This window comes from Calonectris borealis, chromosome 35 (genome assembly GCF_964195595.1).
Source record: "Calonectris borealis chromosome 35, bCalBor7.hap1.2, whole genome shotgun sequence".
Lineage (NCBI taxonomy): Eukaryota > Metazoa > Chordata > Aves > Procellariiformes > Procellariidae > Calonectris > Calonectris borealis.
In genome coordinates this window covers 519228-545789 of record NC_134346.1, presented here as the reverse complement: position 1 = coordinate 545789, position 26562 = coordinate 519228, and the positions used below count along the sequence as shown (strand labels likewise).

The following is a 26562-nucleotide window of genomic DNA, read 5'->3' as shown; positions in this document are numbered from 1 at the left end:
GGCGGGCGGGATGGAGAGGAGCGACGGGACAGAGGGACAGTGCGAGGGAACGAGGGGCGGGGAGCAGGACAGAGCCCCGCCCCTGCCGCCGGAGCCCCGCCCCTCCCGCCTGAGCCCCTCCCGCCGGAGCCCCGCCCCTGCTGCCAGAGCCCCGCCCCTGCCGCCGGAGCCCCGCCCCTCCCACCTGAGCCCCTCCCGCCGGAGCCCCCGCCCCTCCCGCCGGAGCCCCGCCCCGCCCGCCGGAGCCCCGCCCCTGCCGCCGGAGCCCCGCCCCCGGAGCGTTTGTAGCCAAAATCGCTTTAATTCGCCCCGCTACAGGAGTGGCCCCTGCCCCGCCGCGGGGGAGGGTTAATGCTGGCGGACGGGACCGGGGCTCCCCCCGACGCCGGGCCCCGCGGCGGGAGCGGTCCGCGGGGGGCCCCGCCCTTCCCGGGCGCCGGGGTCCCGTTTCCGGGCGGGGTCACGTGTCCTCCCGGGGCGGGGTCACCTGCCCCCTCCCGCCTGGCCCCGCCCCTCCCGGGGGCGGAGCCGAGGGGGCTCGGGGCGGTGTTTGTCCCCTTCCACCAGCGTCCGTGATTGGTCCATCTGGGCTGCCTGCAGCGGCCCCTGATTGGCCGGCGGACCCAGCGAAACAATTGGCCGGTGGAAGGGCTGCGGCGCGAGGGGATTGGCTGTGGCTTCCCAGCCGGATGACGCCATTGGGCAGAGGCAGGCAGGGTCCCGGTGGGCATCGGCCAATGGCAGGGTGAGGGCGGGGCCACCGGCGTATCCCATTGGCTGCCCGGCACCACCTTCAGCCTTCACCCCCAGCCCTTGTGCCCCATTGGCCGGCTCGGCGGAGTCCACCCTCTGATTGGCTGCGGTGGGGGTCCGGGGCGGGCTGAGGGAGGCCAGGGGGGACCCGGGAGAGGCCCGTCCTGGGGGGGGAGGGGAGGGCGGGGCGGTCAGGGCGGGCCCTGGGGGGCGCCCCCTCACCCCAGCCCCCCGGGACCCCCGGAGGGACCCCCAAACCCTGGGACCCTCTGTGGGACCCTCAGCCCCCCCCGGGACACCCCCAGCCCCGCGGGACCCCCAAACCTCCATGGGACCCCCCGAGGGACCCCCAGCCCCCCGGGACACCCTGAGCCCCGAGTAACCCCCAAACCTCCATGGGACCCCCCGAGGGACTCCCAGCCCCCTGGGACACCCTGAGCCCCGAGGGACTCCCCGAGGGACCCCCGGGGACACCCCGAGCCCCGAGGGCCCCCCAAACCTCCATGGGACCCCCCGAGGGACCCCCAAACCCTGAGACCCTCTATGGGACCCCCGGGACCCCCCAGGGACCCCTCAATACCCCCAGTGCCCCCCCAGACATCCCCAACCCTCCCAGGAACCTTCCCCAGGCTTCCCCAGAAATGCCCCCCCCCCCCAACACCCCGGGGACCTTCCCCTGACCTTGGGACCCCCCTTGACCCCCCCCCTTGAACCCCCCAAACCGCTGGAACCCCCAACCTCGCAGACCCCCCCTCACCGTTGGGTGCCGAGGTGGGGCCCTCGGGAGGCGGCGGGGGGCTGGGGGGCGCCGGGGGGGGGCGGGAGGCCTTTCCCCGGAGGATGTCGATGACCTGGGGGGAGGCCGGAGTCAGCACGGGCCCCCCCCCAAATCCCCCCATGCACCCCAAAACCCACTCCTGCTCCCCAATACCCCCCCTGCACCCCAAACCTCCCACTGCCCCCCACCGCAGCCCCCCGGCCCCCCACCTGCACCCCAAACCCCCATTGCCACCCACCCCAGCCCCCCCCGCACCCCAAACCCCTCCTTGCCCCCCACGGCACCCCCCCCCGCACCCCAAACCCCTCCTTGCCCCCCACGGCAGCCCCCCCACCCACACCCCAAACCCCCCATTCCCCCCCCCGGCCTCCCCCTGCACCCCAAGCCCCCCATTGCCCCCCACTCCTGCACCCCAACCCCCCCTGCCCCCCACGGCAGCCCCCCCGCCCGCACCCCAAACCCCCCACTGCGCCCCACCCCGGCCCCCCCCTGCCCCCCAAACCCCCGCTTGCCCCCCACGGCAGCCCCCCCCTGCCCCCCAAACCCCCCCTTGCCCCCACGGCAGCCCCCCCCTGCCCCCCAAACCCCCCCTTGCCCCCCACGGCAGCCCCCCCCGCACCCCAAACCCCCCCTTGCCCCCCACGGCAGCCCCCCCCGCACCCCAAACCCCCCCTTGCCCCCCACGGCAGCCCCCCCCGCACCCCAAACCCCCCCTTGCCCCCACGGCAGCCCCCCGCCCCACCTGCCGGCTGCTGGCCACGGCCAGGGGGGTGTCGTTGTGGTAGTTCTTGAGGGCGCAGTCGGCGCCGCTGCGCAGCAGCAGCCGCAGGACCCCCAGCAGCCCCCGCCCCGCCGCCGCGTGCAGCGCCGTGCACCCCGCGTACGACTGGGCGTTGACGCTGGCGCCCCGCTGCCGGACCCGCGTCAGCCCCCGTGCCGCGGACCCCCCGGGACCCCCGTTTGTCACAGACCCCCGCCGCAGCCCCAGGACCCCCATTTCTCACAGCCCCGGGCCCCCCGTTTCTCACAGCCCCAGGACCCCCCGTTTCTCACATCCCCAGGACCCCCCGTTTCTCACAGCCCCAGGCCCCCCCATTTCTCACAGCCCCAGGACCCCCATTTCTCACAGCCCCGGACCCCCCCATTTCTCACAGCCCCAGGACCCCCATTTCTCACATCCCCAGGACCCCCCTTTTCTCACAGCCCCGGGCCCCCCCATTTCTCACAGCCCAGGACCCCCCATTTCTCACAGACCCCTGCGGCCGCCCCGGGCCCCCCCATTTCTCACAGTCCCGGGCCCCTCTATTTCTCACAGATCCCCGCGGCATCCCCAGGCCCCCCCATTTCTCACAGCCCCCCACATCAGCCCCAGGGCCCCCCATTTTTTGCATCCCCAGGACCCCCATTTCTCATAGCCCCCCGCAGCCCCAACACCCCCAAATTCCAAGCCCCCCCAACCGCCCCACATCCCCCAAGCACGCCGAATGCCCCAAAGCCCCCCAGTCCCCCCCAGCCCCCCCAAGCCCCCCCAAAGCCCACCTGGATCAGCAGCTCGGCCATCTCCAGGCTGTTGCTCTCCACCGCGTGCAGCAGCGGCGAGCGGCCGCTCTTGATGTCCTGGGGGGGCCCAGGGGGGGTGAGGGGACGCCAAAACCCCCCTGGCACCCCCCACCCCCAGCCCCCTCCGGGCCCTGCCTCCCCCAGGGCCCCCCCAAACCCCCTGAAGCCCCCCAGACTCCTCCAGCCTCCCCACAGTCCAGACCCCCGCAGCCCCCGAGTGCCCCCCCAGGGCCCTCCAAAAGCCCTCTAAGCCCCCCAGGACCCCCCTGAGCCCCCCACCCCGTGGACCTCCCACCCCGTGGAGCTCCCCCTCCTCCCCCCCGGCCCCCCAGGGCCCCCCGAGCCCCACCACTGCGTCCACGTCGGCCCCGTGCTCCAGCAGCAGCAGGACGCTCTCGCGGGCACCCGAGCTGACGGCCACGTGCAGGGGGGTCAGGCCTGGGGGGGGCCGGGGTTCAGGGGGTCGCCGGCCCCCCTGAGCCCCCCTGCCCCCATGCAGGTTTGGGGCAGCACAGCCCCTTTTGTCAGCCCCGTCAGCCCCTGCTGCGGTGGCCCCCCCTTCTGTGCCCCCCCTTTCTGAGCCCCCCATTGTCCCCCCTTCCTGAGCCCCCTGCTGTGCCCCCCATTGGCCCCCCTTTCTGGGCCCCCCCACTGTCCCTCCTTCTGTGCCCCCCATTGCCCTCCCCATTTCGGTGCTCCCCATCAGCCCCCTCTTTCTGTGCCCCCCCATTTCCCCCCCATTTTTATGCCCCCCCTTTCTGTGCCCCCCCATTCCCCCCCCATTTCGGTGCCCCCCCCTTTGGTGCCCCCCCATTTCGGTGCACCCCCTTTATGTGCTCCCCCTTTTCAGTGCCCCCGCTTTCCCCCCCATTTTGCTACCCCCCCAATTTGGTGTCCCCCCTTTCTGTGCCCCCCCATTCCCCCCCATTTTGGTGTTCCCCTTTTGGTGCCCCCCCATTTCGGTGCCCCCCCATTTCGGTGCCCCCCCATTCCCCCCCATTTCGGTGCCCCCCCTTTACGTGTCCCCCCTTTTCGGTGCCCCCCCATCACCTCCTGTTCCTTTGCACTCCCCCTCCCGCGTGCCGCCCCCCCCTCGCTGCGTCCCCCTCCCCCCATCCCCAGGCCCCCGTTTTGGGGGAGCCCCGTGCCCGCAGCGGGGGGCTCACCCTCGTAGTTGCGGGCCTGCAGGTCGGGCCCCCCGCGGGGGCCGGGGCGCAGCAGCTCGCGCAGGCAGCGGGGGCTGCGGCTCTCGCAGGCCAGGTGGGCGGCCGTGCGCCCCAGCCGGTCCAGCGCCATCGGCGAGGCCCCGTGGGCCACCAGTAGCCGCACCAGCCCCGGCTGCCCCGTGATCACCGCCAGGTGCAGCGGCGTCTGCGCAGGCGGGTCAGGGCGCGCCCGGGCGTGCCCAGGGCGTGCCAGGGCGTGCCCGGGAGCGCGAGGGCGTGCGCCAGCCGCGCGAGGGGCGTGACGGGCGCGCGCGGGGCGCGCAGCGAGCACGGGGGACGCGGGGCACGTGCAAGGGTGCGGGGGGGTGCGGGGGGTTGCTGGGGGCGCGGCGGGGTGCAGGGGGCGCATCCCAAGCTACGCGGGGCGCGTGCACGGGGCATGCATGGCGTGCAAGGGGCGAGGGCGGGGCTTGCCACACCCAGCTCCCCCCAGCGTCCCCCCCCCAGCGTCCCCCCGTGTCCCCCCGGACCCCCACCTGCCGCAGGCGGTTGTAGACGTCCAGCTCCCGGCCCCCCTGCAGGAACAGCCCCACCAGGCGCCGGGCGGCCCCCAGGGCCCCCTGGGCCACGGCGATGTGCAGCGCCCTGCGGGGACACGGGGACACGGGTCACGGGGGCCTGGGGGGACACAGGGTCATGGGGGGACACGGGGTCACAGGGGGACACGGGGGGACACGGGGTCATGGGGGGACACGGGGACATGGTGATATGCAGCGCCCTGCGGGGACACGGGGACACGGGTCACGGGGGCCTGGGGGGACACAGGGTCATGGGGGGACACGGGGGGACACGGGGTCATGGGGGGACATGGGGACACGGCGATATGCAGCGCCCTGCGGGGACACGGGGACACGGGTCACGGGGGCATGGGGGGACACAGGGTCATGGGGGGACACGGGGTCACAGGGGGACACGGGGGGACACGGGGGGACACGGGGTCATGGGGGGACATGGGGACACGGCGATATGCAGCACCCTGCGGGGACACGGGGTCATGGGGGAACATGGGGAGGTGTGGGGGGACACGGGGACATGGGGGGACACAGGGACACAGTGACGTGCAGCGCCCTGCGGGGACACGGGGACACGGGTCACAGGGGGACATGGGGGGGCGTGGGGTGACACGGGGACATGGGGGCACACGGGGACACGGTGATGTGCAGCGCCCTGGGGAGACACGGGGACACAGGTCACAGGGGGACACGGGGGGGGACATGCGTCACAGGGGGACATGGGGTCACAGGGCGACATGGGGGGACACGAGTCACGGGGGTGCTTGGGGGGGACACGGGGGGGACCCGGGGTCACGGGGAGGCACGGGGCCACCGTGATGTGCAGCGCCCTGGGGGGACCCGGGGACACGGGTCACGGGAGGTCACGGGGGGGACATGGGGTCACGGGGGGGCCAGTGGGTCACACGGGGCGGTCACCGGGGGGCCACGAGCGGTTTGGGGGAGACGCAGGAAACGAGGGGACGCCGGGGAGGGGTCACAGGCCCCTGCGGGGGGAGGGGGAGGAGGAAGCCGCCCCTCCCCCCCGCGCTTCCAGTAAAGGGGCGTGGCCGGGGCGGTGACGTCAAGCGGCGGCGGGGCGGGGCCGGGGCAGCCCGGCGGGGCCGGGGATTCCCCGCGGGGGGGAGGGGGGGCAGCGAGGGGGGTCCGGCGGGGGGTCATTAGGGGGGTCCCCACTGGGGGGGGGCGTTAGACAGACCCCACTGGCGGGGTCCCCATCGGGGGGCTCCTTTGAGGGGTCCCCAAGGGAGGTCCCACCGCGGGGGTCCCTATCGCGGGGGTCCCATGGGGGGGGTCCTATCGCAAGGGTCCCCATGGGGGGGTCCCCACTGGCGGGGTCCCCGTCGGGGGGCTCCTTTGAGGGGACCCCAAGGGGTGTCCACCGGGGGCGGTCCCCACTGGCGGGGTCCCCGTCGGGGGTCTCCTTTGAGGGGATCCCAAGGGGTGTCCACCGGGGGGGGTCCTATCGCGGGGGTCCCTATTGGGGGGTCCCACCGGGGGGGGGGTCCTATCGCGGGGGTTCCATGGGGGGGTCCTATCGCCGGCGTCCCCGGGGAGGGTCCTCACTGGCAGAGCCCCTAGCGGGGGTCTCCTTTGAGGGGTCCCCAAGGGGAGTCCCCGGGGGGGGATCTCATGGGGGGGGGGTCTCACGGGGGGGGTCCTCGACTCACGTGTCACCGTCCTCGTCCTGCCCGGTAGCGGCGGCGATGTCGGCGGCCAGTTGGGTCTCGGGGGGTCCCAGCAAGGCCAGGGGGGCGGGGGGGAGGGCGAGGACCCCCGGGGGGGCCGCCAACCCCGCTCCGGATCCCCCCAGCAGCGGCAGCGGCAGCTCCCCCCGCAGCCCTGCACGGCGAGTGTCAGTGGGGGGACCCCGGCGTCCGGGGGACCCTCACCCCCACCCCGCCCACCAGGGACCCCGGCGCCCGGGGGGGGTCCCGGGGGGGGTCCCGGGAGTCTCACCTGAGAAGAAGGCTGCGGGCGGGGGGGCGAAGCCGAGGCCGAGGCCAGGGGGGGCGCAGGCGGCGGGAGGGGGCGCCGGGGGGGCGCCGCGGGGCGCTTTCCCCGGGGGGGGTCCCTGCCCCGGGGGGGGTCCCTGCCCCGGCGGGGGGGGCCCCATCGCCCCCCGCATCGCCGAGCGCCGCTTCCGCAGCGGCAGCGACGCCTCGGGGGGTCCCGGCCCGGGGGGGGTCCCGCGCCGCGTCCGCAGGTCCACGGGCAGCTCCTCCGCCATGGGGGGGGCGCCGGGGTCCCCTCTGGGTCCCCCCCGGACACCGGGGTCCCCCCCGGCCGCCTCTGGGTCCCGCCGCGGAGCGGAAGCGACCCCGGGACTTCCCCGCCGGCAGCGACGGGACTTTCGGGGCCGCCTCCGCCGGGGGGCCCCGGGGCCGCCCCCCCGCCCCGGCCCCGCCCCGGCCCCGCCCCGGCCCCGCCCCGGCCCCGCCCCGGGGACTCCTGGGGGGCGGGGGGTTCCCCGCCAGCGGCCCCGCCCCTGGGAGGGGCCCCAGGCGGCCGGGTGCTGTACCGCCCCCTGGCGGCCAGGCGGGGGACCCGGGCGTGCCGCAGCCCCCACCCCAAACGGGGGGACCCGGGGGTCCCGCAGCCCCCACCCCAAACGGGGGGGACCCGGGCGTACCGCAGCCCCCACCCCAAACGGGGGGACCCGGGGGTCCCGCAGCCCCCACCCCTAAGGGGGGGACCCGGGCGTACCGCAGCCCCCACCCCAAACGGGGGGACCCGGGGGTCCCGCAGCCCCCACCCCTAAGGGGGGGACGCGGGGGTCCCGCAGCCCCAGGCGTGCACACGCCTGCAGACGTGCTCACTGTGTTTCCCCGTGCGCCACACCACTGCTCGTGCCCCGCACACGCGTGTGCACACGTGTGCATCCCGGGCTGACCCCCGGGAAGCCCCCCAGCTCCGCCCCAGCGACGCACCAGAAACAGCCCGGGAAGTCCCCGGAAGCTCCCCGTGCCCCTCGCGCGTCCCTCGCACGCTGGGGCCACGCACAGCTCCCCGTGCCCCTCGCGCGTCCCTCGCACGCTGGGGCCACACGCAGCTCCCCGTGCCCCTCGCGCATCCCTCGCACGCTGGGGCCATGCACAGCTCCCCGTGCCCCTCGCGCGTCCCTCGCACGCTGGGGCCACGCACAGCTCCCCGTGCCCCTCGCGCGTCCCTCGCACGCTGGGGCCACGCACAGCTCCCCGTGCCCCTCGCGCGTCCCTCGCACGCTGGGGCCACGCACAGCTCCCCGTGCCCCTCGCGCGTCCCTCGCACGCTGGGGCCACACGCAGCTCCCCGTGCCCCTCGCGCGTCCCTCGCACGCTGGGGCCAAGCGCAGCTCCCCGTGCCCCTCGCGCGTCCCTCGCACGCTGGGGCCACGCACAGCTCCCCGTGCCCCTCGCACGCTGGGGCTATGCACAGCTCCCTGTGCCCCTCCTATGCACAGCTCCCCATGCCCCTCGCACGCTGGGGCCATGCACAGTTCCCCGTGCCTCTCGCGCTCCCATCGCACGCTCGAGGCCATGCACAGCTCCCCGTGCCCCTCGCACGCTGGGGCCATGCACAGCTCCCCGTGCCCCTCACGCTCTCCTCGCACGCTGGGGCCATGCACAGCTCCCCGTGCCCCTCGCACGCCCGGTGCATGTGCACGTGCAGGGAGCTGCTGGCCCCCCACGAACGCCCCTTGTGACACACCTGCCCGCACACGCCTGCCCCGGCTGCGCACACGCGTGTGCACACGCGTGACCAGGCCTGCCCCCGGTCCCGCCGCCCTGTGACTCAGGCCCGACGGGTTTGGCGGCTCGGGGAGCGTCTCCCGTGGCCATGGGGCCGCCGTGGGCAGGTGAGCTGTGGCCCCCTGCCACCACGGGGCCCACCGCCTCCGTGTCCCCGCCGGCCTCTCCCTCCGCAACGCCCCCCAGCACCCCCGCGCCCACCGGGGCGCCGGCCTCGGGGCCGGCCGGGCCCCCCCCGTTCCTGGCCTGGGTGGTGGCCGGGGCCCTGGTCGGGGTCCTGCTGGCCGGGGCCTTTGCGGCCGCCATGGTCCACCGGCGCGTCCGGCCCCACACGCGACACCCAGGGTAAGGCCGGCCGCACGCCGGGGTCCCCCTCCCCGCACGCCGGGGTCCCCCCTGGACTCTGGCCCCCCCCCCGAGGCCGGGGTCCCCCCCGGTCCCCCTCCCCCGACACCCGGGCCCCTTCCCACCTGGGTGTGCGGCCCCCTGCCCGGACACCTGGGGCCCCTCGGACTCCCGGTGCCCCCAGCCCCCCCCGACACCCGGGACCCCCCCGACACCTGGGCCCCCCCCCCGACCCGGGACCCCCCGGGCCCCCCCCAGGCTCCCTCCGGCTCTTTGCAGGGACCCGAGGAGCGACCGGCAGGCAGGGAGGAAGCCCGCGGCCTCCCACGAGGCTGAGCGCCGGACGCGGACGCCGGGACCCCCCCCGGACGGCGGGGTGTCCTCCCGGGCGCCTGGGCCCCCCCCGGACGCCAGGACCCCCCCATCTCCGCGGGCCCCCCCAGGGGAGGAGGCGCCCGTTTGCCGAGCGGCGGGGTCGCCCCTGGCGCTGCGGCCCCGCCCCCCCGGGCCGGCCCCGCCCCCTGAGCCGGCCCCGCCCCCCGGGCCGGCCCCCCCGTGAGCGGGGATGGGGGGGACCGGTCTCGGGGTGCCCCTGACCCCCCCCGTCCCGGCATTAAAGAGCCGCCGCCTCCGCCCGCCTCCTCTTCCTCCGCCCGGGGGGTGCGGGGGGGCTGGGGGGTGCCGGGGGTGCGGGGGGTGCGGGGGCTCGACTTTCGGGGGAAGGTACGGGGCGGGGGAGTCGCTGGGCCGGGGCAAGGGGCCGGGTACAGTGAGAAGAGGGGCAGGGTTAGGGTTAGGGTGGGTTAGGCAGGGGTTAGGCAGGGGTTAGGCAGGGTTAAGGTAAGTTTAGGCAGAGTTAGGCAAAGTTTAGGCAGGATTAGACTGGGTTAGGAAGAGTTAAACTGGTTTAGGCAGAGTTAAGGTAAGTTTAGGCAGAGTTAGGCAAAGTTTAGGCAGGGTTAGACTGGGTTAGGAAGAGTTAAACTGGGTTAGCCAGCGTTAAAGTAGGGTTTAGGCAGGGTGCAGGCAGGGTTTGACAGCGTTAAGGTAGGATTGGGCACCGTTCAGGCAGGGCTAAGCAGGGTTAGGCAGGGTTTAGGCAGAGTTTAAGCAGGGTTAAGCTGGGTTAGAGAGGGTTAAGGTAGAGTTAGGCCAGGTTAAGCAAGGTTTAGACAGAGTTAGGCTGGACATGAAAAAGAGATCTTTTATGCGGGGGGTGGTGGGACACAGGACCGCGAGAGCGTCACACGCGTGTGCGAGGGGCCGTGCGTGTCACACGCGTGCACGAGGGTCCCTCCTCCCGTCACCTCCTTTACTACAAAGCCAGCCCCGCACGGGGCACCCCGGACCCCCGGGACCAGCCGGGGGGCCCCGAGTCCCCCGACCCCCCGCGGGGGACCCAGGCATCCGGGGCGGCCCCCTATTTCCGCCTGACCTCGGAGTAGACGGTGCCGCCGTCGAGCTGGGGGGGGCTGTGGGGTGCCGGCCCCCCCGGGGCGCTGAAGGTCAGGGTCGAGTACTTGACCTCCTCCTGCAAGGCAGCACCGCGCATTGGGGACCCAGGGGTCCGGGCCCCACAGCCCCCTGGAACGGGGAGGGGACCCAGGGGTCCGGGCCCCACAGCCCCCTGGAACGGGGAGGGGACCCAGGGGTCCGGGCCCCACAGCCCCCCTAGAACGGGGAGGGGACCCAGGGGTCCGGGCCCCACAGCCCCCTAGAACGGGGAGGGGAGCCAGGGGTCCGGGCCCCACAGCCCCCCCAGAATGGGGAGAGGACCCATGCCTGGCCGCACAGCCCTCCCAGAATAGGGAGGGGACCCAGGGGTCCGGGCCCCACAGCCCCCCCAGAATGGGGAGGGGACCCAGGCCCCCCAAACACTGCCGGACCCCCTTACCGTGCTGTCTACGCCGTCTGCAGCCGGCGCCTCTGTGGGGCAGAGGGGGGGTGAGATGAGCCCCCCATGGGCTGGGGGTCCCCACGACACCCCGAGACGTGGGGGGGGGCGGGGCACGCAGCTCACCTGAGGGGGGGGCACTGGGTTTGGCTCCGTCAGGGGAGGCGGGAGCGGAGGCTCTGGGGGCAGAGGGGAGCCCTGAGCGGGGCCGGGGGGCCGGGGGGGCCCGGGGGGGCCCAGGGGGTCCCAGGGGGTCCCACCCCGTTACCTGCCAATGCGGCGCCAGAGCAGGAACCCCGCGGCCCCCAGCAGCCCCAGCCCCAGCAGCGTCCCCAGGACGACGCCGGCGATGGCCCCGCTGCCCAGACCTGGGGGGAGGCGGAGGGGCGCCCCGAAGGGGGGGGGCCCCGGCAGTGAGGGAGCGGGGGCCGCCTCGGGGACCCGGCGCGGGGGGTGGCACCCCCACCCCGTGCCAGGGCCCCCCCCGGCCCCCGCCGCCCCCGGCCCCACTCACCCTCCTCCTGCAGCAGCAGCACGGCGGCCTCGGCGGCGCGGCCCAGGGCGGGGTTGGTGGCCCGGCAGCGGTACTCGCCGGCCTGGCCGGGGTCCCCGAAGTCGAGGCGCAGGCAGCTGCCGGCGGCCAGGCTGGCGTTGCCGCGGGCCCAGGCGAAGAGGGGCGGCGGGGCGGCGGCGGCGGCGCAGCGCAGCTCCAGGTGGGAGCCCAGCCGCAGGCGCAGGGGGCCCGGCGGGGTGACGGTGACGCCGTCGGGGCCGTCTGCGGGCGGAGGGGCGAGGGGTGGCGGGGACGGCGGCGGGGGGACACAGGGGACGCGGGGATTGGGGATGGCGTGCGGCCGGGACAGGGACAGCGCGGGACACGTGGGGATGGGGACGGACGCGGGGGGCGGTGATAGCGTGGGGGCAGAGGGGACGTGGGGACAGGGTGGCGTGGGGTACGCAGGGATGGGGACAGGGACGTTGTGAGGGGCACAGGGATGGACATGGGGACAGAGGGGACGTGGGGACAGGGTGGCGTGAGGGACGTGGGGATGGGGACATGGGACAGTGATGGCAATGGGGGCATGGGGACAGACACATGGCACGCGCGGACGGGGATGGCGTGGGGGGCACAGGGATGGACACGGGGACAGAGGGGGACATGGGGACAGGGTGGCGTGGGGGACGTGGGGATGGGGACAGGGACATCGTGGGGGACACAGGGACAGAGGGGACGTGGGGACAGGGTGGCATGGGGGATGTGGGGATGCGGACACGGGACAGCGATGGCGTGGGAGCACGGGGACGGGGAGAGACACGGGGGACGCAGGGACAGGGACACCGTGGGGGATGGGACGGGGACGGCACGGGACATGCGGGGATGGGGACGGACACGAGGACGGCACAGGGGATGCGGGGACGGTGGACATGGGGACGGGGACGCCGTGGGGACTCACAGACAACGGTGATGTTGATGTCGTCGCTGCGGTTGGTGCTGATGGCGTTGCTGACCTGGCAGGCGTAGGCGCCGGCGTCACCCCGCTGTGCCGGCCGCACCGTCAGCGTGCGGTTGTCCAGGGACAGGGACAGGCGGCCGCCGGCCGACACCGGCGCCCCGTCGCGCAGCCAAGCCACCGTCTGGGTGCCGGGGGGGCTGCGGCAGGTCAGGGTGACGGTGTCGTTCTCCGCCACCGTCACGTTGTCCGGCGTCACCGCCGGCTGCGTCAGCAGCTCTGCGAGCAGAGGGGCGCGGGGAGGTCAGGGGGTCCCAGCTCGAGCTGCGCCCTCGCACCCGCTCCCCCGCGGCTCCCCCCTCGCTGCGCGGCGCGGCGGCGGGGACGGCGGCGGTGGCATCAGCGGGGACGGCGGCGCCGGCGTCCCTGGCTACTCACCCCAGACCCGCAGCTCGAGCCGGGAGCTGTTCCGGCCGCGGCCGCTGTGGGGGTTCAGGGCCTGGCAGACGTAGCCCCCCCCGTGCGCCGGGGACAGGCGGTCAAGGACCCAGGTGGCCCCAGGGTGCCGGGTCGCCCCGAAAAACCAGGTGTAGTGGGGGGCCGGGACGGCGGCGGCAGCGCAGGTCAGCGTCACAGGGGACCCAACCAGCAGGTCGAGGGGCCCCGGCGGGGTGACAGTGACGGCGTCGGGACCGTCTGCGGGGAGAGGGGTCAGGGGCGGCGCAGGGGGCAGGGGGACGGCGCGGGGACGGCGTGGGGACAGGGGCGGCACAGGGTCGTGGGGATGGGGCTGACGGCGGTGCTGGGTACACGGGGACAGACACAGGGACAGCATGGGGACGGACATGGGGAGGGCGCTGGGGACATGGGGACGGACACAGGGACAGCGTGGGGACGGGGGGACGGACATGGGGAGGGTGCTGGGGACACGGGGACAGACACAGGGACAGCGCGGGGGCGGACATGGAGAGGGCGCTGGGGACACGGGGACAGACACAGGGACAGCATGGGGACGGGGGGAGGGCGCTGGGGACATGGGGACGGACACAGGGACAGCGTGGGGACGGGGGGACGGACATGGGGAGGGCGCTGGGGACACGGGGAGAGACACAGGGACAGCATGGGGATGGGGGGAGGGCGCTGGGGACATGAGGACAAGCACAGGGACAGCGTGGGGACGGGGGACAGATGTGGAGAGGGCACTGGGGACATGGGGATGGACGTGGGGACAGCGTGGGGGACGTGCGGACAAGCACGGCACGGGGTCGTGGGGATGGGGCCGACGACCATGCTGGGGACATGGGGACAGACACAGGGACAGCGCAGTGACGTGGGGACGGAGACGGGGTCGACGCTGAGGACATGGGGACGAAGAGAGGGTCAGCACGGGGGAGGTGGGGACAGACACAAGGATGGCGCTCGGGACACGGGGACAGGCACGGGGATGGCGGAGGGGACATGGGGACAAACATGGGGACGGCGCAGGGCACGCGGGGACAGCCATGGGGCCAGCACGGGGGACGGGGACGCCGTGGGGACTCACAGACGACAGTGACGGTGGCATCGTCACTGCGGTTGGTGCTGATGGCGTTGCTGACCTGGCAGGCGTAGGCGCCGGCGTCACCCCGCTGCGCCAGCCGCACCGTCAGCGTGCGGTTGTCCAGGGACAGGGACAGGCGGCCGCCGGCCGACACCGGTACCCCGTCGCGCAGCCAGGCCACCCTCTGGGTGCTGGGGGGGCTGCGGCAGGTCAGGGTGACGGTGTCGTTCTCCGTCACCGTCACGTTGTCCGGCATCACCGCCGGCTGCGTCAGCAGGACTGCGCGGGGGACAGACGGTGTCACCGGGGCCTGAGGACACCGGGGCGGGGGGAAACGGGGACAGACGGGTCGGGATCGGGTCGGCGCTGCCCTGCGCGGGGACGGGGACAGCGATGGGGGTCCCGAGTGCCCCCCGTATCCGGATGCTCCCCCCTCCCAGCGTCACCCTGTTTCCGTCCTGAAACCCCCGGAGGGGACACGGGTTTGTCCCCACGTCCCTGGGGGGGGACGGGTTTGTCCCCACGCCCCCGTACGGAAACCCCGGGGCTTGTCCCCGCCCAGGATGCCGCGGGGACACACACGCAGCCCCCGGGTCGGGGTGGCCCCCAGCCCCCCAAACCCCTTGCGCCCAGCGCGGCGCAGGAAGGCGGATGTGCAGCCGGTGGTTAATGATTCACCGGGTGCCACCGGCGGGGGGGGACGGGACAGGGACGGGGACGCCTCCGGCACCCCGAAACGACGCAGCAGGCAGAGGTATGGCGCGGCCAAAGGCCGCCGGGCGCGTCGCAGTCCCCACCCTCCCCGTGCCCTTCGCTCGGGGGTTTCGGCGCTCGCCGGGGCGGAACGGCAGGCAAGAGGACGCCGGCCGGCCGCCATGCGGCCCCGGATAGGGCCCGGCTGGTCCGGCAGTGCCGCGAGCGTCGGGGACTCACCGTGGACGATCAGGTCGATGCTGGCGGTGGTGACGGCGGGTTGCCGCACGGTCACGGTGTAGACGCCGCTGTCGTTCAGCCGCAGGCGGGTGATGCGCATGGAGCAGTCGGCGGCGCCCGTCTCCCGCCCGGTGTACGCCGGCCCGTTCTGCTGCCCCAGGTTCGGCTCGTTGAAGTAGTTGAAGATCTCGAAGTCCACGTCGGCGGTGGCTGCCCGGTGCCAGGAGCAGAACAAGACCCTGCCGGGCGCCGGCTCCAGCGCGAAGGAGACGTCCCCCCCTGCCCGGGCGGCCGCGGGGTCCTGGCGCAGGGCGAAGTGGGGGGCCTGGCCCCGCGCCGGCGGGGGGCAGGAGAGCAGGAGGGCGGCTGCAGGGGGGAGGAGGCGGCGTCAGACGCGTCCCCGGGGGGTTTCGTGGCGGGATGGACCCCCGAGACGGACCCGCCGGTGGGCCCCAGGACGGAGGGGACCCCCGGGGACCCCGGGAGGGCCCCGTCGCGCCCCACCGCTCCCCACCTGCCAGGACGGCGGCGCTGCCGGGGCTCCGCGGGGGGCCCGGCGCTCGGTGGCCCATGGCGGCTCACCCGGGTCGTGCCCGCAGCCGTGGCCGGTGAGAGGGAGGGGACAGCGCGGCCCTCCCCAGGGGACGGGCCTCCCCGCGCCAGCCCCGCGGTGGCACGTGCGCCGGGACCCACCAGCGTCACCACGGCGCGCAGCCCGGGGCGCCCTGGCACGGCCGCAGCCCCTCCCCGGGGAACGGAGCCCCCCCGGGGGCACCGGGGGCGTGGGGTGAGAGGCCTGGGCCAGTGATGGGCACGGGGGGGCTGCTGGGGGGGGCCCAACCGCCCCCCAAACCGGGGCCTGTGATGGGGGTGCCCCGAAAGGCCGCGAGGGAGATGGGGATGGCTTGGGGACGTGGGGATGGGGATGGAAGTGGGGACAGCACAGAGGGGACAGGGACAGCATGAGGGGCATGGGGACAGCCCAGGGGACATGGGGACATGGACACAGACATGGGGATGGGGATCGACATAGGGACAGCCCAGGGGACATGGGGATGGAGATGGGGACAGTGTGAGGACATGGGCACGGGGATGGACGTGGGGACGGCACAGAGGAGACAGGGACAGCATGAGGGGCATGGGGACAGCCCAGGGGACATGGGGATGGAGATGGGGACAGTGTGAGGACATGGGCACGGGGATGGACGTGGGGACGGCACAGAGGAGACAGGGACAGCATGAGGGGCATGGGGACAACCCAGGGGACATGGGGATGGAGATGTGGGGCACCTAAGGATGAGAAGGGACATGGTGACAACACAGAGAATGTGGGGACAGCCCAGGGGACAGCGCAGGGGACATGGGGATGGTGTGGGGGACGTAAGAACAGAGATGGACATGGGCACAGCACACAGGGGACAGGGACAGCGGGGCGGGGGACACTCACCCCACGAGCATGGCGTCACCCCGGCTCCGGCATGAAGGCGACGTCCCCCCGCTGCCAGGTGACGTGGGGGTCCCGGCGGGGAGAGGGGCCCCGAGGGCGGCTATGGGGAAGGCGCCGTCAGCTCGGGAGGGTCTGGGTTCCCAACAGGGGTCCCGGGGCCGATGTGGGGGTCCCGGTGCCACCATCCCTCACCCGCCACCAGCAGCCACCCCCGAAACCTGCCCCCCACCCTGCCGCCCACCGAGGGTGCCCCCCAGCCCCAAACCCCATGAAACCCAGGGTCTTCCCGGGGGGCCCGGAGCCCGTTTTGGGGGGCGCGGGTGCCGGTGAGGGCACGGCAGGCGGGCGGGCGCCCCGCCAAACACCTCCAGGTGCTTCCCGGCAGTGCCGCCCCACGCCGGGGGGGTCACGGGTGGCGGCGGGGGGATAAAGGTGCAGCTGGGGCCCCCCACGGGGAAAATGGCTCCGTTGCTGCTGCTGCTGCTGCTGCTGCTGCTGGGGGTCCCTGCCGCCCCCCGGCCCCCCCAGAGCCTCCCAGGGGTGGGGGGTACCCGCCGGCATCACCCCCCCCCGGCAATGCCCCCCCCGAAGTCTGGGGGTGCTCACAGCGTCAGCGGCCCGGCAGCCCCCCCGCGACGATCGTGTGCCTGCGGGAGACAGGGTGAGGGAGCGCCGGGGGTGGCGGGGGGGGTGGTTTGGGGGACCCCTCTGACCCCCTCTGCCCCCCCAGGGTCCTCTCACCCCTCCAGGAGCCGCCGGCAGGGACGGTGCCCCCCGCGCTGCCGCCCGCGCGCCCCCACCAGGGGGCTGTCCCTGCCGCTCTAGGGACCCCCGGACCCCCCTGGACACGCATGGACCCCCCTGGACCCCCTCGGACCAGCATGGACCCCCCCGGACTCCCCCTTTGACCCTCCTGACCCCTTGGTCCCCCCCGACCCCTACAGATCCCCTATGCCCCCCAAAGCCCCCCGAACCCCCTGAGCCCCCCCATGACCCCCCGACCCCCTTTGACCCCGGAACCCCCCTTCAGTCCTCCCGACCCCCCCCGACCTCCCTGTGCCCCCCCCCCGCACCACCCTTCACCCCCCTCGAGCCCCTCGCGACCCCCCCGCACTCCCCTTCAGCCCCCCCGAACCTCCCCGACCCCCCTGTGACCCCCCGTGACCCCTCCGCACCCCGCTTCAGCCTCCCCCGAACCCCCCGTGACTCCCCCACACCCCCCCGTGGCCCCCCCCGGACCCCCCCGACCCCCCTATGACGCCCCCGTGGCCCCCTCGCCCCTCCCTTCAGCCCCCCACGACCCGCCCGTGACCCCTCCGCACCCCCCTTCAGCCCCCCCGAGCCCCCCCGACCCCCCTGTGATCCCCCCGCGGCCCCCTCGCCTCCCCCGCGGCCCCCCTGAACCCCCTTTAACCGCCCCGGTCCCCTCTGACCGCCGGGGCCGCCCTTGACCCCGCAGCCCCTGGGGGGGCGGGGGGGGGGTCAGGGGTATCCGGGGTCAGAGGTCAGGGGTCACGACCTCCCCCGCTCCCAATAAAGGCCTCAGCAAAGCGCCGACTCCGCCGCGCCGTGTCAGGGGTCGCGACCCCGCGGGGGCGCGCCGAAAGTCGGGGGTCGGCGCGCATGCGCAGCTGGGGGGGGGGGGGCGGTGGCGGTGGCGGTTGCCAGGGCGACGCGCGCGGCGCCCGGCGGCGATTGGGCGTCGCGCGTCACGTGCCCGGAAGCGGCGGGGCGGCGGAGCGCAGGTGGGAGAGAGCCCGGGGCGGGGGGACCCCGAAACGCGGGGGGGGGGACCCCGAAAGTGGGGGGGACCCCGAAACGGGGGGCGAAACCGGGGGCGAAACACCCCAGCGCGGGGCGGCGGGGGCGCCAGGCCCGAAACGGGGGGGCCGCGCACCCCACGGTCACCCCACGGTCACCCAGACCCCCCCCCTGTGCCGCACCGTCACCCCACCGTCACTCGGACACCCCCCTGTACCCCACCGTCACCCCACCGTCACTCGGACACCCCCCTGTACCCCACGGTCACCCCACGGTCACCCCACCGTCACTCGGACACCCCCCTGTACCCCACCGTCACCCCACGGTCACCCCACCGTCACTCGGACACCCCCCTGTACCCCACCGTCACCCCACCGTCACTCGGACACCCCCCTGTACCCCACGGTCACCCCACGGTCACCCCACCGTCACTCGGACACCCCCCTGTACCCCACCGTCACCCCGCGGCCACCCAGCCACCTCCCTGTGCCCCACAGCCGCCCCACGGCCACCCACGCGCGTCCCTGTGCCCCACGGCCACCTCCTGGCTGCCCCACAGCTGCCCTGTACCCCACCCCACCCCACGGCCACCCAGGCACGACCCCCTGCCCCGCTGCCGCCCCGCAGTTCCCCCACAGCCACCCCACGGCCGGCTGGGCTTGTCCCCGTGCCCTTGGCCCCAGTCTGGGGGCACACGGGGACGTCGCCGTCCCCGCAGCCACCCCCGTCCCCGTCCCCCCTGCCCCAGTGTCCCTGGCCCGTCCCCGTCCCCTCTGCCCCACTCCCTTGCTCAACCCCGGCCAGTCCCTGCCCCAGACACCCCCGGGGCCCCCGGCCCCCGCCTCCTGCTCCCCCGGGGCGGAGCTGCTGCTCTGCAAGGGGGTGCCGGCACCCCAGAGCCCTTCCTCGTCCCCTCTGCCCCACTTGCCCGGCTCCACCAGCCCCAGATGCCTCCCTGGGGCCCCCCCAGAACCAGCCCCCCACGTCCCACCTCCTTCGCTCCTCCCTGGGGTGGCGCCGGCGTCTTATAATGGGGCACTGGCACCCGTAGCTGGTCCTCGCCCCCGCTGCCTTGGCCCCATAACTGACCCTCGCCCCCCTGCCCCGCTGCCTTGGCCCCATAACTGACCCTCGCGCCCCTGCCCCAGCCCCGTAGCCCTTCCCGGCCGCCTCCCGGTCCCCCCCGTGCCAGCCTCCCGCTCCTCCCGGGGGCGGAGGGGCCGGTTCATAAGGGGGTGCGGGCACCCGCTGACCCTCCCGCCCCGGCAGCATGGACGCCCGGCCGCTCTTCCAGTCGCTGCAGGCGCTGGCGGAGGACAACGCCTCCTTCTTCCAGCGGAGCGGCACCGAGAGCGGCCGCCGCTTCGCCGCCGCCTTCGCCGCGCTGCGGGAGCACGGCCGGCGCCTGGAGCCGGCCCTGCGGCACTTCGCCCGCCTCTACCACCGCTTCGACCTGGACGAGGCCACGCCGGGCAACGGCTACCGCAGCCTGGTGCAGACGGCGCGCTGCTGCCTGGCCCACGCCGTCCACAAGAGCCGCTACGTGGCTGCCCACCGCCGCAGCATCTTCTTCCGCGCCGGGCACAACGTGGCCGAGCTGGAGGCCTACTGCGCCGCGCTGGCCCAGCTGCGCGCCCTGCTCTGCCTGGCCCAGCGGCTACTGGCCCACAACCGCCCCGGCTGCCTCTTCCCGCCCGAGGAGGACGGCCTGAGCGAGCTGATGCTGCGCGAGTACAGCACCATGCAGAACGGCTGCTTCTACGGCCGCTGCCTCGGCTTCCAGGTGACGGGGACGCGGGGACACCGAGACGGCTTTGCGGGGGGCGTTGGGTCTGGGGGACGTGGGGATGTAGGGACGGGTCGGCGTGGGGACACCGAGACGGCTTTGCGGGGGGGTTTGGGTCTGGGGGACGTGGGGACAGGTTGGCACGGGGACGTGGGGACATGGGGACAAGCTTGCACGGGGCCTTGCGTTAGCGGCGGACGGTGACGTGGGGACACGGCGCCTCGGAGCCGTGCGGGGACAGGCCGGGACGCGACGTAGTGCTCACACGGTGCCCGGGGCTGCAGGGACGCGGGGACAGGCGGTGACAGGCGGTGACAGGCGGTGACACGCGGTGCCGTCCCCGCAGTTTGCCCCCTCCATCCGCCCCTTCCTGCAGACCATCGCCATCGGCCTCGTCTCCTTCGCGGAGAACTACAAGCGCAACGACATGGGGCTGGGTGAGCGCCGGGGGGCTGGGGGGGCCGGGAGGGGGGTTCCCGGGTGCCAGCCCGCCCCGTCACCCCCCTGTCCCCCCCAGGGGTGGCGGCCGGGTCCCTCTTCACCAGCGGGAAGTTCGCCATCGACCCCGAGCTGCGGGGGGACGAGTTCGAGCGCCTGACGCAGAACCTGGACGTGCACTTCTGGAAGAGCTTCTGGAACCTGACCGAGACCGAGCTGCTGGCGGTGAGCGGGGGGCCCCCGCCCTGGGACCCCCAGAGCCCCTGGGACCCTGCCCTGGGACCCCCAGAGCCCCGGGACCCCTCCCTGGGACCCCCAAACCTCCCGGGACCCCTCCCTGAGACCCCCAAACCTCCCGGGACCCCTCCCTGGGATCCCCAGACCCCCGGGACCCCTCCCTGGGGCGTGGGGGTCCTGCTATGGGGGGCAGGGAGAAGGGGCTGTCTGCTGACGCGAGCCCCCTGACCCCCCTCCCCGCAGTCGGTGGCCAGCATGACGGCCACGCAGGTGGGGGTGTGCCGGGCGCTGACGGTGCCCCCCGAGCCCCTGGAGCTGCCGCTGGCCGCCGACCCCTCGGTCACCGTCACCATCGCCCCCCCCGTGGCCCACACCGGCCCCGGCCCCGTCCACATGCGGCTGCTCTCCTACCACCTGCGCGAGGGGCAGGTGAGGGGCGGGGGGGACACGGGGGGTCCCTGCCGGGGGCGTGGGGCAGGGGCTGCGTGCCGGGGGACACGGGGGGTCCCTGCCGGGGGCGTGGGGCAGGGGCTGAGTGCCGGGGGACATGGGGGGTCCCTGCCGGGGGCGTGGGGCAGGGGCTGCGTGCCGGGGGGTACACGGGGGGTCCCTGCCGGGGGCGTGGGGCAGGGGCTGCGTGCCGGGGGGTACACGGGGGGTCCCTGCCGGGGGCGTGGGGCAGGGGCTGCGTGCCGGGGGGGACATCGGGGGGTCCCTGCCGGGGGCGTGGGGCAGGGGCTGCGTGCCGGGGGGTACACGGGGGGTCCCTGCCGGGGGCGTGGGGCAGGGGCTGCGTGCCGGGGGGGACATCGGGGGGTCCCTGCCGGGGGCGTGGGGCAGGGGCTGCGTGCCGGGGGGGACATCGGGGGGTCCCTGCCGGGGGCGTGGGGCAGGGGCTGCGTGCCGGTGGGCACACGGGGGGTCCCTGCCGGGGGCGTGGGGCAGGGGCTGCGTGCCAGGGGGCACACGGGGGGTCCCTGCCGGGGGCGTGGGGCAGGGGCTGCGTGCCGGGGGGCACACGGGGGGTCCCTGCTGGGGGCGTGGGGCAGGGGCTGTCTGATTATCCCGCTGCCCCCCAGGACAGCGCGGCGCTGAGCGCCCTGACGCGTGCCGAGGGGCCGTGGGCGCCGCTGCGGTGGTGGCGGGGGCCCCCCCTGCCCCCCTCGCCCGCCCTGCTGGTGCACTTCCACGGGGGGGGCTTCGTGGCGCAGACCTCCCGCTCCCACGAGCCCTACCTGCGGGGGTGGGCCCGCGAGCTGGGGGCCCCCATCCTCTCCGTCGACTACGCCCTGGCCCCCGAAGCCCCCTTCCCCCGGGCCCTGGAGGAGTGCTTCTACGCCTACTGCTGGGCCCTGCGCAACTGCCGCCTGCTGGGTGGGCTGCCAGGGGGCCTGGGGGGCTGCTGTGGGGCGGGGGGGCACTGGGGACCTGCTACGGGGGGCCTGGGGGGCTGCTGTGGGGCGGGGGGGCGCTGGGGACCTGCTACGGGGGCCTGGGGGGCACTGGGGACCTGCTACGGGGGGCCTGGGGGGCTGCTGTGGGGTGGGGGGGCGCTGGGGACCTGCTACGGGGGGCCTGGGGGGCTGCTGTGGGGCAGGGGGGTGCTGGGGGCAGCTATGGGGCACCTGGGGGGCTGCTGTGGGGCGGGGGGTGCAGGGGGCAGCTATGGGGCACCTGGGGGGCTGCTGTGGGGCGGGGGGTGCAGGGGGCAGCTATGGGGGGGATTGGGGGGCTGTTGTGGGGCGGGGTGTGCTGGGGGGCTGCTATGGGGCACCTGGGGGGCTGCTGTGGGGCGGGGGGTGCAGGGGGCAGCCCTGGGGCAGGGGGTGTGGGGAGAGCAGGATGCGGGGAGCCCCCTGTAGCCCCTTGCCGCTGGCGGGGTGACCCCCCGGTGCCGCCGGCGGGTGACCCCCCTCCGTCCCCGCCGCAGGCTCGACGGCGCAGCGCGTGTGCCTGGCGGGCGACAGCGCGGGCGGCAACCTCTGCCTGACGGTGTCGATGCGGGCGGCCGCCGTGGGGGTGCAGGCGCCCGACGGCATCATGGCGGCCTACCCCGTCACCCTGGTGCAGGCCTCCGTGTCCCCCTCCCGCCTGCTGACGCTGCTGGACCCCCTCCTGCCCCTCAGCGTCCTCTGCAAGTGCCTCAGCGCCTACGCAGGTGGGGGGCACGGGGGGGCCGGGGGAGATGGGGGGGGCATGGGGAGATGGGGGGGCATGGGGGAGATGGGGGGGAGATGGGGGGCATGGGGAGATGGGGGGGCATGGGGGAGATGGGGGACAGGGGAGATGGGGGGGCATGGGGAGATGGGGGGGCATGGGGGAGATGGGGGACGGGGGAGATGGGGGGGCATGGGGAGATGGGGGGGCATGGGGGAGATGGGGGGGCATGGGGGAGATGGGGGACGGGGGAGATGGGGGGCATGGGGAGATGGGGGGGCATGGGGGAGATGGGGGACGGGGGAGATGGGGGGGCATGGGGGAGATGGGGGACGGGGGGAGATGGGGGGGCATGGGGAGATGGGGGGGCATGGGGAGATGGGGGACAGGGGGACATGGGGAGATGGGGGGACATGGGGGACCGGGGGAGATGGGGGGGGCACGGGGAGATGGGGGACAGGGGGCACATGGGGAGATGGGGGAACATGGGGGGCTGGGGGAGATGGGGGTGCAGGGGGACATGGAGGGGGCATGGGGGGCGTGTGCTGGGGGGAGATTGGGGGGCATGGATGTTTTGGGGACACAGGGCTGGGGGACATGGGGGCCGGGCTGGGGGGGACATGGGGCTGGGGGAAGATGGGAGCACAGGGTGGCATGGGGGGGACGTGGGGGCAGCCCTCGGGTGCGCTGCCCCCCCCCGCCCCGCCCCAGCAGGGCTGCTGGGCCAGTTGGGGACCCCCTGCCCCCCCAGGGACGGAGGGAGAGGCTGAGCCCCCGGCTCTGGAGACCCTCAGCCCCACGCGACTGCTGCGCCGCGACACGGCCCTGCTGCTGCGCGACCTGCGCCGGGGGGCGGCCGCCTGGCTGGGGGGGCTCTTCCGCGGGTCCCCCGCCCACCCCGGTAGGGCGGGGGAATGGGGGAGCGGGCTGGGGGGCAGCGGGGGGCGATGGGGGCAAATCGCACCCCGCCCCCGTGGGTTTGGGGGGCTTTGAAGAACCGGGGGGGGGGAATCTGGGGACATGGGGGGGCGGGTTGGGGATGTGGGCAGGGGGAATTTGGGGACACTGGGGGCATCTGGGGTCATGGGGAGCACTGGGGGACAGGGGGGTGTGGGGGCATGGGGGGCTGGGGGTGGGACACCAGGACTTTTGGGGGACACGGGGAGGGGACTTGGGGACACAGGGGGGATTGGGGGGACGGGGGGGGGGATTGGGGACCCCAGGGGTGTTTGGGGACACGGGGGGGACTTGGGGACACCGGGGGAGAAGACTCGCGGTCCCCACACCCCTCTCCTCGCAGACCCGGGGCGCAAGAGCATCTCGGAGGTGGCGCCACGGGAGGAGGAGCCCCCCGGCCCCGGCGAGGAGACCCCCGAGGACGGGGGGGAGGCGCTGGAGTACCCGGACGAGTTCCAGCCCCTGCGCATCCGGGAGCCCCGCGCCCGCTTCGACCTGCCCCCCGCCCCCCTGGCCCGGAACCCCTACATGTCCCCGCTGCTGGCCCCTGACAGCATGCTGGGGGGGCTGCCCCCCGTCCACCTGGTGGTGAGTCCCCCGGGACCCCCGCAGCCGCCCGGGGAGGGGACAGGGCCCCCCCCCGAGCCCCTGAGGCGTCCCCCAACACCCCCTGCCCCCCCCAGGCCTGCGCGCTGGACCCGATGCTGGACGACTCGGTGGCGCTGGCCCGGCGGCTGCGGGCGCTGGGGCGGCCGGTGACGCTGCAGGTGGTGCCCGACCTGCCCCACGGCTTCCTCAGCCTGGGCCCCCTCAGCCCCGAGACCCGCCAGGCCACCGCCATCTGCACCCGCCTCATCCGCGACGTCCTCCAGCCCCCCGGCGCCCCCCCGGACGGCCCCCGACGGGGGTCGCTGCTGCTGGGCCCCCGCCGGGACAGCCTGGCCCCCCCGGACGGCCTCCGCCGCGGGTCGCTGCTGCTGGGCCCCCGCAGGGAGAGCCTGGCCCCCCAGGACAGCCCCCGCCGGGGGTCGCTGCTGCTGGGGTCCCGCCGGGAGAGCCTGGCCCCCCAGGACGGCCCCCGCCGGGCGTCGGTGCTGCTGGGGTCCCGCCGGGAGAGCCTGGCCCCCCAGGACGGCCCCCGCCGGGGGTCGGTGCTGCTGGGGACTCGCAGGGACAGCCTGGCCCCCCAGGACAGCCCCCGCCGGGGGTCGGTGCTGCTGGGGGCACGGCGGGACAGCCTGGCCCCCCAGGAGGGTCCCCGCCGGGGGTCGCTGCTGCTGGGGGCACGGCGGGAGAGCTTGGTGACCCACGGCGTGGGGGGGACGGCAAGCCTTGGCTCCCCAGCTGCAGCCACCCACGGCCTGGGGGCTGCAGCGACCCACAGCGTGGGGGATGCGGGGGGCCCTGGAGCTGCCCCGACCCACGGCTCGGTGGCTGCAGCCAACCCCGGCGTGGCGGGCACGTCGACCCCCGGCGACGGCACCGCCCCGACCCACGGCAGCACCGCTGCACTGGTGACCGGCTCCGGCACGGCTCTGACCCGAGGCACCGGGGCTGAAGGCGGCGGCGCTGCCCCGACCCACGGCATCGGGGCCACCTTGACCCATGCCAATGGCACTGCCCCGACCCACGGCAATGGCACTGCCCTGACCCACGGCATCGGGGCCACCTCAACCCACGCCAATGGCACTGCCCCGACCCACGGCATTGGGGCCACCTCAACCCATGGCATCGGGGCCACCTCGACCCACGGCAATGGTGCCCCGACCCACGGCATCAGAGCCACCTCGACCCACGCCAATGGCACTGCCCCGACCCACAGCGTTGGGGCCACCTCGACCCACGCCAATGGCACTGCCCCGACCCACGGCATCGGAGCCACCTCAACCCACGGCATCGGCGCCACCTCAACCCAAGGCAATGGCACTGCCCTGACCCACGGCATCGGGGCCACCTTGACCCATGGAAACGGCACCACCCCGAGCCACAGCATCGGGGCCACCTTGACCCATGGAAACGGCACCACCCCGAGCCACAGCATCGGGGCCACCTCGACCCACGGCACCAGCACCGCCCTGACCCACGGCATCGGGGCCACCTCGACCCACAGCACCAGCACCGCACCAACCCACGGCACCAGCACTGCCCCGACCCACAGCATCGAGGCCACCTTGACCCACAGCAATGGCGCTGCCCCGAACCACGGCACCAGCACCGGTTTGACCCACAGCAATGGCGCTGCCCCGACCCACGGCACCAGCACCGGTTTGACCCACAGCATCGGAGCCACCTCAGCCCATGGGAATGGCACCGCCCCGACCCACGGCACTGGGGCTGGAGTGACCCACGGCACCAGCACGGCCCCGACCCACGGCACCGGCGCTGCACTGACCCACGGCACCGGCACCGACCCGACCCACGTTGGCAGCGCTGTCCTGACCCACGGGACCACAGCCACGCTGCCCCGCGGCGCGGGGTCCCTGCCGGCCCCCGAGGCCGGGGCCCAGGGCCCCCCCCGGCGCCCCTCAGCGCAGCCGCCCCCGTGCTGCGGGGCGCTGGCGGAGGGGGGGGCCCCCAACCCCCCGGACGGCCCCGGCCCGCCCCGGGCGCCCCCCGGCCGGCGGCACAGCGGGGCCCAGCCGGTCGCCCGCCGCCCCAGCGGCCCCGCGGGGCGCGAGGTGGGGTCCTGAGCCCCCCGGTTCGGGGGCCCCGGCCCCGGCCCCCGCCGCCCCGCGGGGGGAGTAAAGACGCGCTGGAACCACCGAGGCCTGCGCGCGCCTGCGCGGGGCGGGGCCTGTGGGCCCTGCGGGGCCCCGCCCGCGTCTCTATGGCGACGCGGGGGGGCGGGGCAGCCGGGCCCTGGCGGAGGGATCCGCTCCTTGGCCCCGCCCCCGCGGAGGGATCCTGCGCCAAAGAGTTCCGGCAGCGGTGTCCCAAGATGGCGGCGCGGAGCCGCCGGCGGCGGAGGCGGGGTAGGGCGGGGGGAGCCCGGCCGGGGCCGGAGCCGGGGCCGGGGCCGGGACCGGGACCGGGACCGGGGCCGGAGCCGGGGCCGG

The 26562-nt window shown here is 75.4% G+C and overlaps 3 protein-coding genes across 4 annotated transcripts; 1 reads left to right on the top strand and 2 right to left on the bottom strand.

Moving 5' to 3' along the window:
• Positions 1 to 281: 281 nt before the first annotated feature.
• Positions 282 to 7236, bottom strand: BCL3 (BCL3 transcription coactivator). 2 transcript variants are annotated; one of them, XM_075135017.1, is made up of 9 exons: positions 6789 to 7236; positions 6500 to 6671; positions 4794 to 4902; positions 4258 to 4462; positions 3441 to 3529; positions 3071 to 3148; positions 2274 to 2441; positions 1511 to 1604; positions 282 to 917 (listed from the first exon to the last, which is right to left on the bottom strand). In XM_075135017.1, exons 1-9 carry the CDS (start codon positions 7057 to 7059, stop codon positions 484 to 486), a joined length of 1620 nt encoding a protein of 539 aa, XP_074991118.1. In that variant the 5' UTR covers positions 7060 to 7236; the 3' UTR covers positions 282 to 483. The 2 variants fall into 2 exon arrangements, with proteins under 2 accessions (XP_074991118.1, XP_074991119.1); XM_075135018.1 differs by lacking the exon at positions 2274 to 2441.
• A 2847-nt stretch (positions 7237 to 10083) lies between these two features.
• LOC142074381 (cell adhesion molecule CEACAM1-like) lies at positions 10084 to 17795 on the bottom strand. The gene is made up of 12 exons (XM_075134979.1): positions 17690 to 17795; positions 16777 to 16991; positions 16171 to 16270; positions 14724 to 15089; positions 13794 to 14069; positions 12689 to 12946; positions 12254 to 12529; positions 11314 to 11574; positions 11068 to 11167; positions 10926 to 10978; positions 10800 to 10831; positions 10084 to 10436 (listed from the first exon to the last, which is right to left on the bottom strand). Exons 1-12 carry the CDS (start codon positions 17793 to 17795, stop codon positions 10326 to 10328), a joined length of 2154 nt encoding a protein of 717 aa, XP_074991080.1. The 3' UTR covers positions 10084 to 10325.
• An 87-nt stretch (positions 17796 to 17882) lies between these two features.
• On the top strand, positions 17883 to 26196 carry LIPE (lipase E, hormone sensitive type). The gene is made up of 10 exons (XM_075134978.1): positions 17883 to 17915; positions 19201 to 19714; positions 20064 to 20154; positions 20235 to 20380; positions 20636 to 20821; positions 21472 to 21766; positions 22323 to 22550; positions 23301 to 23450; positions 23850 to 24094; positions 24190 to 26196. Exons 2-10 carry the CDS (start codon positions 19202 to 19204, stop codon positions 26194 to 26196), a joined length of 3861 nt encoding a protein of 1286 aa, XP_074991079.1. The 5' UTR covers positions 17883 to 17915; position 19201.
• Positions 26197 to 26562: the final 366 nt, after the last annotated feature.